Below are 17,935 nucleotides of genomic sequence, written 5' to 3'. Positions count from 1 at the left end.
TAACTTTACAGTGCCTTCATTTCCGGACAAATGTTCCATGAAAAAAAAGTTGCTTGTATTTCAGGGGTGCAGATCTGTAGGAATCTCATGGGGAAGGGGGGGGGGGGCCGCCCGTGAAATCCCCGGTTGCGTGGCCAGAGAGTTTTTCACGTGATGATGTGCTTGTATGTATTGTTACGATCGCGCTATGCTGCAGTGCTTGGCGTCGCCGCGCTCGTTCGGCCTGTCTGCGCCCCCTTCCACCCGCATCCTCTCCCTGGTATCTCGTGTCATACTATCTCGCTACATCCTGACCTTCGCAGCGCGCACCTGCCTAAGATCGAGTTACGTAAAAGAGGCCGCACTGCGGCATAAAAGGATTCAGACATGTTTATCGGCGCGTTTTGTGGGAACCCGATGCTTGTTGCGTTTATCGGCGTTCTTTGAGCAGCCGCCGCGTCCTTCGACAGGACTCACGACGCGTTTCTGGACATTTCGACGGCGAAGGTCGGGCGATATCTCGGAGACATGCCCGATTGTTCTGGACGGGAACCCAAGGGCTATATAAGGAGGTTGGGCCGACCTTCGAGTCAGTCAGAGTCTGAGTGGGGAGTTCTCCCGCGGCGGAGTTTCCGGGCGATAGAGTGGCGAAGTCCTTGGACGAAGGTTCCAAGGCAGGGAGTGAGAGAGTTTAGTGGAGTCGGGAGTTTTCCCGCGGTGGAGTTTCCGGGCGATAGAGTCGCGGGCGCGGTGGAGTCCCGAGTGAAGTTGCGAGCGAGGAGTCGAGCGGATCCTCGGCGAAGGCAAGTGTCGTCGGCGGCGGCGGAGTGCGGCGACGGAGTCCTGCGGCAGAGACCCACGAGGGGTGCTGCGGCGAGAGTTGCACCAGAGGTGCGGCCCAGCGAGGTGTGCGGAACGAGTGACTGGGGAATTGACATTTCTTTAAGTGTAATTAATTATTTGCTAATTTAGAAGATTATTTGTAAGAGACACGTAGTGGTAATAAATAAAACTGTGTGTGTGATGAAAATCTTTAATTGGGCTATCCTTTACGAACCCGCAGGGAAATCGTAACAGTATGTTGAACATAGCCTATATTTTAGCCTACGTGCATGCAATTAGCAGAAAACTTTATAATATACAGAAAATTTTCCATTAGACATATATTTGATGTTTACGTTAATCAACCCCATTTCACAGTCACGCTTTCGCAAGTGCAGGCAGAGCCCTATCATACACGGGCTTCTTAATTCCAGGGGGTGGGTGACCCTCCCCCCCCCCCCCCGGGCCGGATCTACGCCCATGCTTGTTTTGGCATTTCCTGTAATGCATTAAATTTATATGCTGCAATATATGAATACCCTGAATTGTCACGGTGGGTTTTACTGAAGGCAGTCTGGAGAAATATTATGTCTCTTGTTTTGGAGGGGAAAATTAAACATGTCTAAAATTTGAAATGATCTGTTACACAACATCTACAGGATCGGTACCAAGTTCCTGACCTTTACAGGATGCTTCTGGTGGGAGGTAAAACTCTTAAATATAAAAAACTGTATTGTTGCTCGAGGTGTCGGAGCTGTTGCCGGCTCTAGTATCCGAGACATGTTCCAACAGGTTCACGGAATGGGTGCAAGGATGCGAATACATAGCCTCTCCGCACCAAGTGGCAATCCTCTGCCTCCACGTGGGCACCGCTGTTGGGGGCGAATTGTGGTGACCATGTTGGGATGGGTAGCCTCAACCTATAGTCGTAGCCTTGCCTTAACTAAAGAGGACCATGCCAGGCGTAACCCTGCCGCAGTGTACTGTAGGGCCGCGACGTCTTGGCGTGTCGTTTTGCGGGGAAGCGGGGAAGAGTAAATGAGAGGGGAAGCAGCTGCGCGCGCACATCAGCCGCTATGCGATTCATAGCAAAAACATCAGGCGCCACGCTCTCAGTCTGAAGTGAGCAATGGAGCCCGACGCAGGACGTTCAAGATACAATAAAGTAATACATAGTGGGGAAAGGGGAATTATAAGTAGTGTAATCCAGTGTTGTAATGAAGAAGCTTCCAACAAATGTCTGCTAGTTCCTCTTGCAAAAGCAACCGAAAGAGCTGTGCGATACACAGGTATAAGCCAAAGATCAGTTTCGCGCATCCGAAAACACAACTGAGAGACGCCAAATAAAAAACAAACAAACCAGGCAATAAAAGATAATTATAACTTTAAATAATAATACTTACATTATAAGTTTTTCAACGCATTCCCCGTATTTTCACCCGCGGTTTGTTTGTTTTGCATTTGGCAATTTTCCAGACTTTCTGCACCGCTTGTTAGAATATTTGTTAGCTACAAGTGTAGCCGATATTGCTACCCGAGGATGGTTTGCTAGAAATATGGTTTTCGGCCTCCTCAAAATGACTAAATTTTTTCTTTCAGACTGCTATTCTGGAAAAAATACCAACCCGAGTGCATAAAAGTGGTAAGGTTCTTGACGTGCGTGAAAGTGTCATGTCGATCGTCTTCACGTTTCAGCCAAACTAAATGGAAAAGAAAGCATCAACGAGGGAGTTAGCTGCAAGTCTTAATTAATTGTGTTTCCTACAGCAACCCACAATTACAAATTTAGTTCTTAACTTTTAAAGTATTGTATATCTATGTTTAACTATGTTTAACTAAGCTGCCCAGTCGAGCAAATAGTGCACTACCTTTAAATAATAAATTACCGTAAAGCATTATCGCATCTTTGTATCATTAAGATCTGCGCTGTGTTGCACCGTACGTGAGATTGTTCTCGACCAATGTTATCGGAACGGCATGAAGACTTCCAGGCCGTTGCTATCAGCGGAGTAGGCAAGGCGGGACGTGTCGATTACAAGGTCGCTGAGCTCTAGGGAGTCGACCCGCCAAGACGTCGCGGCCCTACAGTATCCTCAATTGCATGTATGGGACCAGAAATTGTGAATTGATTGAATCTGCGGGCAACAGCAGATGCGTTCGCAACCTTTCTGGGAGGTTCGACTGCCGAGCATCGGTGTCTTGGTCCCAAGGGCTCCCATAGTGAATGAGATTCAGGTCTATGGTAATGGTAAGGATCAAGAATGGCGCCGGCATGATCGGGGGCACCCGGGCTTAACAAAGAGCTGTAAACTGCTCGACTAGGTGTCCTAGTTCAGCGATCGGGAGGAGGGGGAGGGCGTACCGAGGCAACCCCGAGGTCCTCCAGCTCCTTGGTACGACCTAAGCGTCATGTCTAGCCAGCACTTCCGTGGTCACCGCCAGATGGGTCCAGGCACGTCCAAGCCTTAATCGGCTGTAAATCTGTCAGGCCGAGGTCCGGCAGGTCGGACGGTAGTCCGAGGAGACGAGGTAATCCAGTGGATTGACTGAAAAGTGGCGGTCGGTTAGCTGTTTTTGGCCAACGGTCTTAGGCCGTTTAGACACCAAGTTGGTAGTAGTGCCTACGGGAAGAATTCATGAAAGTGAAAGATTCCCCGTTGAGGTTTCTTCTAGGCCCTGGATTTTGATTGGCTAGGACTCGTACTTGGTGGTGGTGCTCCGATCGCTTGGAGCAGGCTCCGAGGGTTCCTTAACCCTATTTGGAGTCGACGTGGTGAGCGACGACACAGCTCCGATACTAGCCTGGACAGATAGGAGAGGTTGGATATGCCTCCACTGGATAACGGGTTCACTGGTTGTTTTGAAGGATCCCAGTGTGATGTGAGAGATCGGGGAAGGCGCCAGCAGTGCTGATAGTCTTAGGGCTCAGGACACAGCCAACTGTCTGGTTAGCTGAGTGTGGTAGAGGGGCTGAGGAGGCGACTATGCTTGGTTGGGGGCCCCAGCCGTTGGTCGGGGCCGAAGCTCTAATACCCTCTCTATCAAACAACAGGGAGCGATCCCTAGCAGTTCTGTATATTAAAAAAGCTCTGGAATTATTTTAAAACTGAACTGGAAGTTACTCCCACACTACCCTTCAAGGGCGCATATTGGGAGGGGAACGTTGCGTTATGCCGTCCGCAAGGTCGGAATACATCTGTTTGTTAGGAGTGTGGCACCGTCTTACTAATATATTGTTTTCTAAAACTGGGAATAAAAAGTTGCAAAAAATTAATAAATTTTTATTCGTAGACATATTATCTGCTTTTAGATGTTGCCATTGGAGCTCCCTACGGTGGTCCAGATGGGAGTGGATCTGTCTTCATCTACCATGGTCACAGAGATGGTTTGAAAAACAAATACAGTCAGCGCATAGTAGGCTCCGACATAAACAAAGCTATCCGTGGCTTTGGTAACAGCATCTCAAATGGGATGGACATAGATGGCAATAGTTACAGTGGTGAGTTACTGCAAAATGATCATTTTAAAGTGCTGAGTATTTTGGCATTGCTTGATCTTTATTTGTTTCTAATCAAGGTTTCAGTAGATAAAATATAGCATTATATGTATGTATATATATGCTGATATGCCATATAACTTTGATTATAGCCCCCCTCCTCCCCAAATTATAAACATCTGTAAAAATATACTATTCCCACCAAAAAAAGCCAACAAAAGGAAAGAAACTAAAAATAAGCAGTGGGAAAGTGGTTCAATCACCCATTTCACTCCCTTACCCTGCTAGAAATGAATTTCTGCGTACCCTCTTGATAATAGTCTTGTACTTACCCGATGTAAATTTTCCAGCAGACATACGGTCAGTATGAAATTAATTGTTTGGGTAGTATATGAGCTGACATCGTAAACATTGTATTTATACATTTATTAACTCTTTATCAGAAATGAATTTTTCTGAGAATAAATTTACCATATATGTAGACTAGTTGTTAACGGTCTTCAATTCCGTAGCCTAAGCTATCTGTATTAAATATAAAGTGTAACATTTTGTTGTTGGTTTCGATGGTGTAGATGACATGCGATTCTCATTGAAGGTATGATTACCTTTGGCAATTTTATATGTTAACTAGCTAATGCCCGGCATACGTTGCTATTCCTCTTTCAATTTTTTTAAAATTAGTTCGAAGTAGATACACATATTCAAATAATATCTCTTTTTCTACATTTCTCTCGATATATATATATATATACATCGAGAGAAATGTAGAAAGAGAGATATTATTTATATATAAATATAAATGTAAATATTCGCTCAAAATCTTAAATCTTACATACCAATGTGACAGGTAAAAAGACATAAATATATATATAGGTAAAAAATATATGAATACTTTTATATTCGTCTACTCTTTTGTAAAGATAAAGATATCGTTAGGAGGATGTAGACATTAAAAATATAAAAATAGAGAGGTATAGAGAGGTAAAGGGATATATATATATATATATATATATATATATATATATATATATATATAGAGAGAGAGAGAGAGAGAGATAAAAATATATATCATGTCCCTATATAAATCCAAAAATCTCTCTACATCGCTCTGTCTCTCTCTATATCACTATCTCTCTATATATATTTCAAAATCACTCTATAGCTCTCTATGAATCTGTTTATACATCTCAATTTACCTCCCTATCTTTATCTCTCTCTCTATATATATATATATAAAATATATATACATACATATATACATAAATACAAATATATATAATATATATACATACATATTTACATAAATACATATATATATACATATATCCCTCTACCTCTCTATACATCTCTATTTTTATATTTTTCATGTCTACATCCTCCTAACGATATCTTTATCTTTACAAAAGAGTAGACGAATATAAAAGTATTCATATATTTTATACCTATATATATATATTTAAGTCTTTTTACCTGTCACATTGGTATTTAAGATTTAAGATTTTGAACGAATCTTTACATTTATATTTATATAGATAAATAGACCGGGTATACAGCTTTATTTAAAAACTAGAATATATTGAAACGGTTTGAAGACTCTTTGTAATTTATTTTTAGTATCTAGCATGCGGAATCTAGTATCTGGTATGCAGTATGTGGTAGGCGGTGTCTAGCATGCAGTGTGTGGTAGGCGGTGTCCAGTATGCAATATGTGGTAGGCGGTGTCAGCATGCAGTATGTGGTAGGCGTTGTCTAGTGTGTGGTAGGCGGGGTCCAGTGTGTGGTAGGCGGTGTCCAGTATGCAGTATGTGGTAGGCTGTGTCTAGTATGCAGTATGTGGTAGACGGTGTCCAGTATGCAGTGTGTGGTAGGCGGTGTCCAGTATGCAGTATGTGGTAGGCGGTGTCCAGTATGCAGTATGTGGTAGGCGGTGTCCAGTATGCAGTATGTGGTAGGCGGTGTCCAGTATGCAGTATGTGGTAGGCGGTGTACAGTATGCAGTATGTGGTAGGCGGTGTCCAGTATGCAGATGTGGTAGGCGGTGTCTAGTATGCAGTATGTGGTCTGCGGTGTCTAGTATGCAGTATGTGGTAGTCGGTGTCCAGTATGCAGTATGTGGTAGGCGGTGTCCAGTATGTAGTATGTGGTCTGCGGTGTCTAGTATGCAGTATGTGGTAGGCGGTGTCCAGTATGCAGTTTGTGGTAGGCGGTGTCCAGTATGCAGTATGTGGTAGGCGGTGTCCAGTATGCAGTATGTGGTAGGCGGTGTCCAGTATGCAGTATGTGGTAGGCGGTGTCCAGTATGCAGTATGTGGTAGGCGGTGTCCAGTATGCAGTATGTGGTCTGCGGTGTCTAGTATGCAGTATGTGGTAGTCGGTGTCCAGTATGCAGTATGTGGTAGGCGGTGTCCAGTATGTAGTATGTGGTCTGCGGTGTCTAGTATGCAGTATGTGGTAGGCGGTGTCCAGTATGCAGTTTGTGGTAGGCGGTGTCCAGTATGCAGTATGTGGTAGGCGGTGTCCAGTATGCAGTATGTGGTAGGCGGTGTCCAGTATGCAGTGTGTGGTAGGCGGTGTTCAGTATGCAGTATGTGGTAGGCGGTGTCTAGCATATATTATGTGGTAGGCGTTGTCTAGAGTGTGTTAGGCGGGGTCCAGTAAGTGGTAGGCGGTGTCCAGTATGCAGTATGTGGTAGGCGGTGTCCAGTATGCAGTATGTGGTAGGCGGTGTCCAGTATGCAGTATGTGGTAGGCGGTGTCCAGTATGCAGTATGTGGTAGGCGCGGTCCAGTATGCAGTATGTGGTAGGCGCGGTCCAGTATGCAGTATGTGGTAGGCGGTGTCCAGTATGCAGTGTGTGGTAGGCGGTCTCCAGTATGCAGTATGTGGTAAGCGGTGTCCAGTATGCAGTATGTGGTAGGCGGTGTATAGTATGCAGTATGTGGTAGGCTGTGTCCAGTATGCAGTATGTGGTAGGCGGTGTCAAGTATTCAGTGTGTGGTAGGAGGTGTCCAGTATTCAGTGTGTGGTAGGAGGTGTCTAGTATGCAATATGTGGTGGGCGGTGTCCAGTATTCAGTGTGTGGTGGGAGGTGTCAAGTATGCAGTATGTGGTAGGCGGTGTCCAGTATGCAGTATGTGGTAGGTGGTGTCCAGTATGCAGTATGTGGTAGGCGGTGTCCAGTATGCAGTATGTGGTAGGCTGTGTCTAGTATGCAGTAAATGGTATACGGTGTCCAGTATGCAGTATGTGGTAGGCGGTGTCCAGTATGCAGTATGTGGTAGGCGGTGTCCAGTATGCAGTATGTGGTCTGCGGTGTCCAGTATGTGGTCTGCGGTGTCTAGTATGCAGTATGTGGTAGGCGGTGTCCAGTATGCTGTATGTGGTAGGCGGTTTCTAGTATGCAGATGTGGTAGGCTGTGTCCAGTATGCAGTATGTGGTAGGTGGTGTCCAGTATGCAGTATGTGGTAGTCGGTGTCCAGTATGTGGTAGGCGGTGTCCAGTATGCAGTATGTGGTAGGCGGTGTCCAGTATGCAGTATGTGGTAGGCGGTGTCCAGTATGTAGATGTGGTAGGTGGTGTCTAGTATGCAGTATGTGGTCTGCGGTGTCTAGTATGCAGTATGTGGTAGGCGGTGTGCAGTATGCAGTATGTGGTAGGCGGTGTGCAGTATGCAGTATGTGGTAGGCGGTGTCCAGTATGCAGATGTGGTAGACGGTGTCCAGTATGCAGTATGTGGTCTGCGGTGTCTAGTATGCAGTATGTGGTAGTCGGTGTCCAGTATGCAGTATGTGGTAGGCGGTGTCCAGTATGTAGTATGTGGTCTGCGGTGTCTAGTATGCAGTATGTGGTAGGCGGTGTCCAGTATGCAGTTTGTGGTAGGCGGTGTCCAGTATGCAGTATGATGTCTGCGGTGTCCAGTATGTAGTATGTGGTTTGCGGTGTCTAGTATGCAGTATGTGGTAGGCGGTGTCCAGTATGCAGTTTGTGGTAGGCGGTGTCCAGTATGCAGTATGTGGTAGGCGGTGTCCAGTATGCAGTATGTGGTAGGCGGTGTCCAGTATGCAGTATGTGGTAGGCGGTGTCCAGTATGCAGTATGTGGTAGGCGGTGTCCAGTATGCAGATGTGGTAGGCGGTGTTTAGTATGCATATGTGGTCTGCGGTGTCTAGTATGCAGTATGTGGTAGTCGGTGTCCAGTATGCAGTATGTGGTAGGCGGTGTCCAGTATGTAGTATGTGGTCTGCGGTGTCTAGTATGCAGTATGTGGTAGGCGGTGTCCAGTATGCAGTTTGTGGTAGGCGGTGTCCAGTATGCAGTATGTGGTAGGCGGTGTCCAGTGTGTAGAGCGACTGCGGGCCCGCAGACGTGGCGGTGGGTGCGCACGAGTCCGACACGGCGGTGGTGCTGAGAGCGAGGCCCATCGTGGCGGTGCGCGCGCAGCTGAGCACGGACGTGAGCACCATCAGCATCAACGCGACCAGCTTCCAGGTGCAGTGCTGCCTCGGCTACTCCGGGCAGCAGGTACCGCCCAGCTTAGGTGAGCCGCGCGTGCTACCGTGTTCCCTCGCAATACCTTGCATTTCATCTTGTGCTCTTCGTTGGTTGATGCATTCTTGTAGAATAAAATATATGCACACATTGGAAATAACAACATATCTTTTTCTTAAATTTTTATTTTCACTGTAGGTCACGTGTAAAAAAACCAAAATCTTAAACATATTTGAAAAAAAATAATTATATAAAATTGTCGCTTCAGACTTATGTTAAACCAAAGAATTATTATTTTTTTACTTGTGAGTATAGTAATACCTAATTTTAGAATTCCTGAACCTTACAAAGAATGATATATATATATATATATATATATTATTACTAGCGTAATAATATATATATATATATATATTATTACTAGCGTAATAGAGGCTGGGTTCGTGGCTGGCGGATGTCAAGCCAATCCAGGCGGTGACTGGCCGTCCATTATACCTTCTATTGTAGTGGGAAATACCGTGAAATAACATTTGCGGAACCTTCCAGATGTGTTGGACAGACTTAGACATGCACAACTTAAGTTAGGTCCTAAGAAGTGCTTTTGTTCCAACATGATATAACATTACTGGGAGATATTGTATCGCAGGACGGAGTGCGAAAAAAGATCCTGAGAAGATCCAGTCTGTTAAGGAGTGGCCTCAACCTAAGAATATGCATGAAGTAAGGAGTTTCTTGGAACTCTGTGCCTACTGTAGGTGGTTTGTGCCTGGGTTCTCAGCAGTCGCTCCAGTGAGGAGTGTGAACTGTGGACTGGACATATATTTAGGGATATAAGTAGGGAGAGCGTGCCGACTCTGGAACATTGGCGAGGGGGGAGCGGGGTAATCCGGGGATTATCCCATTTTTTATGGTTTTTTATGGTTTTTTATGTGCAAATCCAGTTTTTTATGCGCTAATCCAGTGGCTAATCTGCTAATCCAGTGGCTAATCCGCAAATCCGCAAATTCGCAAATTCGCAAATCTGCTAATCCGGAGATCCGCAAATCCGCAAATTCACAAATCCGCAAATCCGCAAATCCGCCATTTTGTATTTCTAGAAATTTCCACCAACTTCGAATCGTGACGTCATGATTCTGTGTCGTCTGCTGGAGGCCGCCATCTTGATTTTTCCTGGTCGCCATCTTGTTTCGTCTGCTGGAGGCTGCCATCTTGATTTTTCCTGGTCGCCATCTTGTTTCGTCTGCTGGAGGCCGCCATCTTGATTTTTCCTGGTCGCCATCTTGTTTCGGCTGCTGGAGGCCGCCATCTTGTGTGACGTCATATAGTTCTGTTGGTCGCCACCAGGTAGCAGCAGGTATTATTTTATTTTAACTAAAATATTTTCAGTGCCGAGGCTGGGATTCGATCCATGGGACGTGAAAACGTCCAGGATGTCGTGGTTACGAGGCGGACGCCTTGACCACTAGACCACGAGACCAATTGGAATATGGTGGAATAAATAATCTATATATGCTATGTACTGATGTCAAGTTTATGATAAAAGGGGGAGGGTATTTTTGCCTTCCTTAATGCATACCTAAGGCGCCACATTTGAAATTAAAAATCATTATACAGCCGCCATCTTTAATTCCAGCACAGACTACCAGATGGCGCCAAATTCAAAAATTAGTTGTCAGAGGCGCCGCCATCTTGGTTCTCAAGTTGGCTGGTAGATGTCGCTAGTATCGCGCGGCAAATTCAAAAATTAGTTGCCAGAGGCGCCGCCATCTTGATTCTCAAGTTGGCTACCAGAGTGTGCCACCACCGCCATCTTTATTTCATATTTCAGCTGCCAGGGCACAGCACCATTCGATAGATCGAATGCTAATCGATATATTTACTTTTATTTCATATTTCAGCTGCCAGGGCGCAGCACCATTCGATAGGTCGAATGCTAATCGATATATTTACTTTTATTTCATATTTCAGCTGCCAGGGCGCAGCACCATTCGATAGGTCGAATGCTAATCGATATATTTAGTAACAAGTGTTGCTACCAGAGGGCGCGATATTTAAATTTAAAAAATATTACAACCTTTAAACAATTCTCCGCCATCTTGGATTCAACAGCCCCACCATCTTGGAAGCACATGATACACCCAAGGACTCGTTCCAATACATGCACAGAGTGCACCGAAAAGATTGTTCCCTTACATGCACAGAGTGCACCATATTGAATGATCATGATATGTGTTCCTTTATATGCATCAGAAGCAGGCATAAGAAATATTTTCTTATAGGCATACTTTAGTGTTAGCTTTCCTGTAATGCATTTAATAATAGTGTAAGCTCATTATTATTATTTAGTGATAGTGAATTTATAACTATGATGTGTAGTCTCATTCTCTTCATCTCGACGTGGCGGAAGATTCTCTGGAGTGTAAGCTGAAAAAAAAAAAAAAATAAATAAAAACTTGTGTTTGAATTTATAGTGGTATGCTGCTTTCCACATCACCTTAGAGACTATGTCTCAGGAGGTACAGCATTAGATGCGTTAACTCCTTTTTTTTATACATGGCGAGTTTCCCCGAGAGGCCTATTTTCCATGTTTAACAAGGGCGCAAGCATTATGCTTCACCGTCACTCTTTCCCAAGCCGCTGTCCACTCCATCATCTGGCTCCACTTGCTCTTGAGCCTCCATTACAGCTTCAAAGCATGCTATAATACCGTTGTAAAGGTATGTTAGAAACTCGTATTCCTCTGGAAATGCAGCGAACAAATTGATCGCGGAGACCTCTAGATGGTGTACTATCGCATCTATATTCATGCCGATGCAAGCATGAAGCGCATATTCAATGCAATCGCGCATTTCCTCAAAAGCAGCCATGTTCATTATGGAATTGTCAGAGACAGAATGAAGACTATAGTTGACCTGGTCTTGACGGAAAGATGACATGCAACAAAGTTTAACCACATTAGCATTTAAAATCAGGATAGACTCAAATTTACTTTAAATTATTAAACAGACTAGCATTTAAAGAAAACTATCAGATTCACTATCTGAACCGTGTAAATAAGATGAGTGCAATCTCTACATGTTAAACATACCGATGGTTTTATCTCCACATGCGCAGTACAGTAGTGCATGAGTTCTGTCCAACATTCTTAATGTTTTATGGCTGAAGGGGGAGGCAATGAATCGAAGTTGGTTGCCATCTACCCAGTTGGCCACTCCGAGCGGAGGAGGAGTTTGGAGTGCTGTTGTTTTCCTACAACTCGACTCGGAGCAGCAATGCTTATTGAGCGTACCAAGGTATGAGGATAGTACAAAAAAAATAAACTGGAAAATTATAAAATAAAAAAAAAGTTAGAATCTCTTATTATGTGGGGAACTCAGGTTCAGGGATCTAGACGGTAATGTCCCCATGGAAGCGTGCTAATTCCATCATCGGAAATGCTCCGCTTGTCGTCACCTGATGACAACGCCACCTTAGTCACGCGTTCAGTACAAACAATGTGATTTCGTGAACGAAAATGATATTGAGTCCCCCAAACCCGTGAATTTGTTTGCAAGCAATCCAGATATTGCTCAAAAAGTAGCGAGCTGAGTACACTGGCCTTCACACCCTTGGCTTTAAGCGTAAAAGCACCATCGTCCATCTTGTATGCATAAAGTTTGGGGCGAAGACCAACATACTCAGTAATGATGCGTCCAGCGGCTTCATCCTTCATGACACCAGTCATGCCGTGGTTGACTGATGGAAACCTTTGAGCATTATCTGGAGCATAATTCGAAGTGTCGAATCGAGAAGCCAAATCGGGGAGAATCGAAGAATACACATCGCGACACTCGATGTGGTACAGAAGAGAATCGGTATCTGAGTAAAGCAGGTGCAGAGATGGAAAGGGAAACTTAACCTGCATATAGTTATAGTGGAAATCATAGAGATGCAATTTGGATAAATCTAAGATGGCCACACCAGTGTAAAGGGGTTTGTTGAAGGTTACCGAACCTTTGGCTAACTCAATGAGGACCAGATTCTCATCGACGATCCGCCTTGCCTTAAATGACGGACGACCTATCAACTCTGCCGCACCATATATGGTATCGTACCGCGAAACCACACGTATGTCACGCTCCCTACGCGGCGACTGCAAAGATTTGCCAAAAACGGAATTATTCATTAATTTATAGAAGGATTTCTCAAAGGGGTTCGCTGCCTGAGCACGGCAATTCAGATTATACCGTACGTACGACGCCATCCAGGATTTTTGTTCAAAGCGCAAAACACGATGAACATTGTCAAGAACGGCCCCGTACGTAAGGTAGTGCTGCAGTGTTTTTGCATGTAAAACATAGTTCTTTCGCGGTTCAAGTGTCAATAAGAGCTTTGACATATTGCCGTTCACCGGTACGCCATTCACGGGTGCAAGCGGCAGGTCTGATAGCCGGTCATGACATTCACGCGGAAAGGATAGATCCACCTCTATAAAACATGAGCAGTCACCATCGGTGTCCATGGTGCTAAAGTTCCAGTTTGCATATTCGAGTTCCTGCATTCAACCAGACAGCTACCCAATCGGTTCAGGTTATCCCTGAATGCATTCAAATCAGCCCTGATTCGCCAACATCCATCATACCTGTAGCTGAGCCAATCACCGAGGCGACACCGAAGTCCACCAGACGACAGCGAAAGCCTGCTGCCTCTCGCAAGAGTCGAACCAGAGATCTCAGTCATTTAGGACCGGTGAGTCAAGATGTCGGAGTTCAAACAGAGTCTAGTGCTTCCATACAAAGAACTGACGAGATGGCCCGGGTAGCAGTGCGCTCATTACTTCTAGAATTATTAAGCAAAGTATAATTGAATTTTTGTCACTTTGTGTATGTAAATGTTTCAGCTGAATACGTAAATATAATATTCTTTGTGTGTAAGGAAATGTTCAAGTTAGCATTCAAATCTTTTTTTTATCGTCACTTTAATACTCTTTGTATGTAAATGTTCAGGTTTGTATGCAAACATTATGTGTGATTTTCTTGTAATATTTCAGTTTTGCATAAAGTTTTAAAATAAATTGTTAAAAGCATAATGCATATTTTATTACCGAAACTGTTTGCAACTTAAGTAAAGAACGTGTAGGTTACTGTATTTTTTATTAATACTCTTTTCAATTATATAATTTTCTGGTTTAGTATAATTTAAAAAAAAATGTATTCAAATTATCCATCAGTCTCTGCGCCCGCACGTTCACGAAATGTATGTTGACTACAATAAAACTAATGTGTAACCTCTGATTTATTGTTATGATTTAAGTATTCCTCTGATATAAAATAAAAGCTAGCATTGAAACGTCCTGCCTTCCTGGGCCGACCAGCGGGTTGACGTGCGAGAGCCCGTGGATGAAGCTCTCTATTTTCAGAGAAAGGAATTTGTTTTTCCAGACAACTGTCGTCGCACCTAAGAGGTGTCTATATGCTGTCACAGACTTGGTTGACAGTTTCTGCAATCGTTGTAATGCATTACAACGATTGCAGAAAAATGTTTTCAGTAAGCTATAATAAAAAAACATTAATTAAATTTTAATTCTGAAAAAAGTGAATAGTAGAAAATCTACTTTCTAAAACAAAAAACATATAGTTTAACTAGTTTTCCATGATCACCATATTATTAAATGATTTTACCAAATATAATCTACTCAACTTTCTTAAATTAATAATTTTCAGTTTATAAGTGTCATCTAAAGCCGACACACAGAGTAGGCGATTCCGCGAGAATTCAGGTCATCGCCCGACGCAGATTTATATATATATACACCTGCCACAGAGGTCGGAAACCTCATTTGATCGCAGCCAGCCCTCGTCAGCCCTCGATACCTCCTCCGCAGAGAGACGTTCTTCTCCAGATAAGGTATGTGTTCTGTCAGTTCTGACTGACAACACGAGATGGAGTACATTCGTTTCGTTAAAACACGTTCGCGCACTGTGTTTACAGTTCTTATTTAACAATATGTCCACTATTTTAAATAAATAAACACGTTAAAACGGTCGAATTAAGCAATAACTAAATCCATGTATTTATATTACTTAAATTGTGTATTATCACGGAAAAATTACTAAACTCTATTTTTTTTGTTGCGATTATATTACTTTGAATATTATTCCTGTTTTCGCTTATTTATTAATGATTGAGAATCAACTTGTTTTCATAATTATTTTTACAACGGGATGCGTGTATTTAATATTTCTTTAATACATCTTTCATTCTGTTACTGAATGCTATGCGCGATTTATAAAAACAACAACCATTCAGAGCTCGTTCTTTGCTTGCAAACAGTTAAATAAATTTTGTCAAACTTTAAACAATATTAAGCGTGATATGAAGTTGATATACATTTGTTTTCAATACAGTATGTTCCATGTAAATAATAATTCTCTACATTCTCAGAATATACCGACATATAATTAATTTCTTGCACATTGTTTACATGTCTTAAACATTTTATATTTCTACATTATTTACAACTTGAAATACTTCACAAATAAATATTACAAGAAGTTTTCTCATGACATACAATTATTTCATATTTACACTTATTTTTTCAATACAAATTTTTACACATATTATGGAAAATAATAAGTGATGATACAGCTGTTGGTTTCAGTATATTAGAGCAAGCATCTTTTATTTATTTTTCAGGTTCTAACTTGTTGAGCGTATCCTTCTTTATTTTTTTTAAATTCCTTTTATAATAATGTCTTCTCCATACTCTAATAAGCGTGCTAGATTTGAGGAAAGCGAGCCTTCGATGTCTGAGCTCGATGAATCATCTATTGATTCATTGATTTCATCTTCATCATCATTTGAGTCAGTGATTTTATCGTCGGCTGATGATTCATCCAACCTAGAGATCGAAGACACGCCACCTCCCTCTTTGCCTAGCCTGAAGCCCGTCGCTTTAGATTCCGCATTCCAGGGTCGACTTGTTGATTCCAGAATCGCGAATGATATTCCCCAGCCCGACCCCAACATTAATAGATTTCTCTCCAGGTGCAGGGAACCCTTTCTGGACGTAGTGGGTGGCGTTCTCCGCCCATTCAAAATTTATCTTACATTGGCCGCGGTATTTATTAAGGAGGATCCTGGGCAGGGGCCCATCAGTGAAAGCTTCCACTTCGCCTCCAAAAGTATCCCTGTTTTGTTAAGTGAGGACCTAGCAGAAATTTTCAGTTTCACATTAGTTTCTGTGCTTATGGAGCATGTAAGTGAGTTTGCTTTGCGCGGGTCTGGATGGATGTTGAGTCATGTAAAACATCTCGACATGCATGTCTCTGCATACCGACCATTCACGGTGGGGGCCGCGCATACAAAGTTGCCTGCATTTTTGTCTAACCGCAAAGCTTGTGTAAACATCGAGACTGACCGTGAGATGTGCTTTCTGTATGCCGTTATGGCAGGTGTGACGCCGGCGGCTGGGATGGTTACTCGTACTGGATCATATCCTAATCCTCTCGAGGTTTTTGATACGACCGGTATGACATTCCCCATGACACTGCATCAGGTTAAGATCTTTGAGAGTCTCAATAATATTTCCGTGAACATTTATTCTTGCGTGAGTGATCAGGGAACGATTATTGACGAGGATTTTAACAAACCCACTGATGCAAGTATCCAGCCGATTTGCATTACCTCTATGCGATGTGATCGCCATGTGAATATTTTGGCTATTCGTGCGTCTGGTGCTCCCGCTCATCTCCATTTCGTGACTATTAAGAATTTGTCCCGCTTGCTTTCTTCTCAACTCTCGCGTGATCAACATACAAAGTGGGTTTGCGACCGCTGTCTTCAGTATTTCCATACTGCGGACAAGTTGAACTCCCACACTGATTTGTGCAGCCAACACACGGCCGTTCGGTCAGTATTCCCGACTGAGGAGACCAAATGGCTCGAGTTCACAAATGTATCCAAGAAGGAACGTATGGGCTTTGTCGCTTATTGCGATACAGAGACCTACTTGAAACCGATGTCCACCTGTTTACCGGAGACCGATGCCTCCAGCACCACAACGGTGAACGAGCACGTGCCTTATGCATGTAGCATTTTATTAGTTTGTTCGTACGATGCTTCGCTTACCAGATATGCGCACTTTGAAGGGGAGAATTGTGTTGCCGACATGGTCTCTACCTTGATTAATATGACTAAGTGGGTGTGCGCGATTTATGCTAAGACCGTTCCCATGAAAGCCCAGACTCCTGCAGTTGCTGCGCGGTTGGCGAGTCAGACACATTGCCATATATGTAATAAGACACTAGGTGACAAGTCAGTGTTGGACCATGACCACCTGACCGGTGAGATTCGTGGCTATGCGCATTCTAAGTGTAATATTGCATTTAGACTGCAGAAGAACCAACTGGTGGCTATTTTCCACAATCTTCAGAATTATGACGCCCACTTTTTGATGAGACCATTAGTCTCACGTCATATTGCACAACCTGACGGTTCCTCCATTTTGGAGAACCCCGGGGAGGTCAGGGTTATAGGCACATCTCTTGAAAGTTACAAGAGCATAACAAAGTACATACCGATTACCGGTAATGATGCGAGAGGAGGTACTCGAACAGTGCGTTTAAGATTCATTGACTCCCTTAACTTCCTAACTTCATCTCTGGATACTCTGGCAGGTAATCTCTCGCCTGCTCAGCTGAGCCTCACTCGTGTCCAGTTTCCAGAAGACGCACAGTTTGATCTAGCTCGTAGGAAAGGGGTGTTCCCATACGATTTCGTCACTAGTATGGCAGAACTGCAGACGACCTCACTACCCCCTAGGGAAGCATTTCATAATGCTCTTAGTGGGACTGACGTGAGTGACGGGGACTATGCTCACGCTAGATCTGCGTGGAATGTTTTCCGCTGTAAGACTTTGAACAATTACGCGTTGCATTATTTGAAGGTGGATACGTGTTTGTTGGCTGACGTGTTCGAGAATTTCCGTTCAGTTTGTTGCCAGTCCTATGGCTTAGATCCGGCGCACTACATTACGGCCCCATCACTTGCGTGGGACGGTTTGTTGAGCAAGTCTGAGGTGTGTCTGGAATTAGTCACCGATCCAGATATCTATCTTTTCTTGGAGAATGCTGTTCGGGGTGGGATCACCAACGTTAGTCGGTGCTATGC

The 17,935-nt window shown here is 43.6% G+C and overlaps 1 protein-coding gene across 1 annotated transcript in view; it reads left to right on the top strand.

Moving 5' to 3' along the window:
- The window catches only part of LOC134533559 (integrin alpha-9-like), a 192,959-nt gene that overhangs the window by 103,686 nt on the left and 71,338 nt on the right, over nt 1–17,935 (top strand). Inside the window, exons 11-12 of the mRNA XM_063371095.1 lie at nt 4,112–4,300; nt 8,661–8,834. Of these exons, the coding sequence (XP_063227165.1) occupies nt 4,112–4,300; nt 8,661–8,834 (363 nt within the window). The remainder of the gene's footprint in view (nt 1–4,111; nt 4,301–8,660; nt 8,835–17,935) is intronic.

Source organism: Bacillus rossius, chromosome 6, assembly GCF_032445375.1.
Source record: "Bacillus rossius redtenbacheri isolate Brsri chromosome 6, Brsri_v3, whole genome shotgun sequence".
In the NCBI taxonomy this organism is placed as follows: Eukaryota; Metazoa; Arthropoda; class Insecta; order Phasmatodea; family Bacillidae; genus Bacillus; species Bacillus rossius.
The sequence above is the reverse complement of the archived record's forward strand: the minus strand, read 5'-3'. Positions and strand labels throughout refer to the sequence as shown.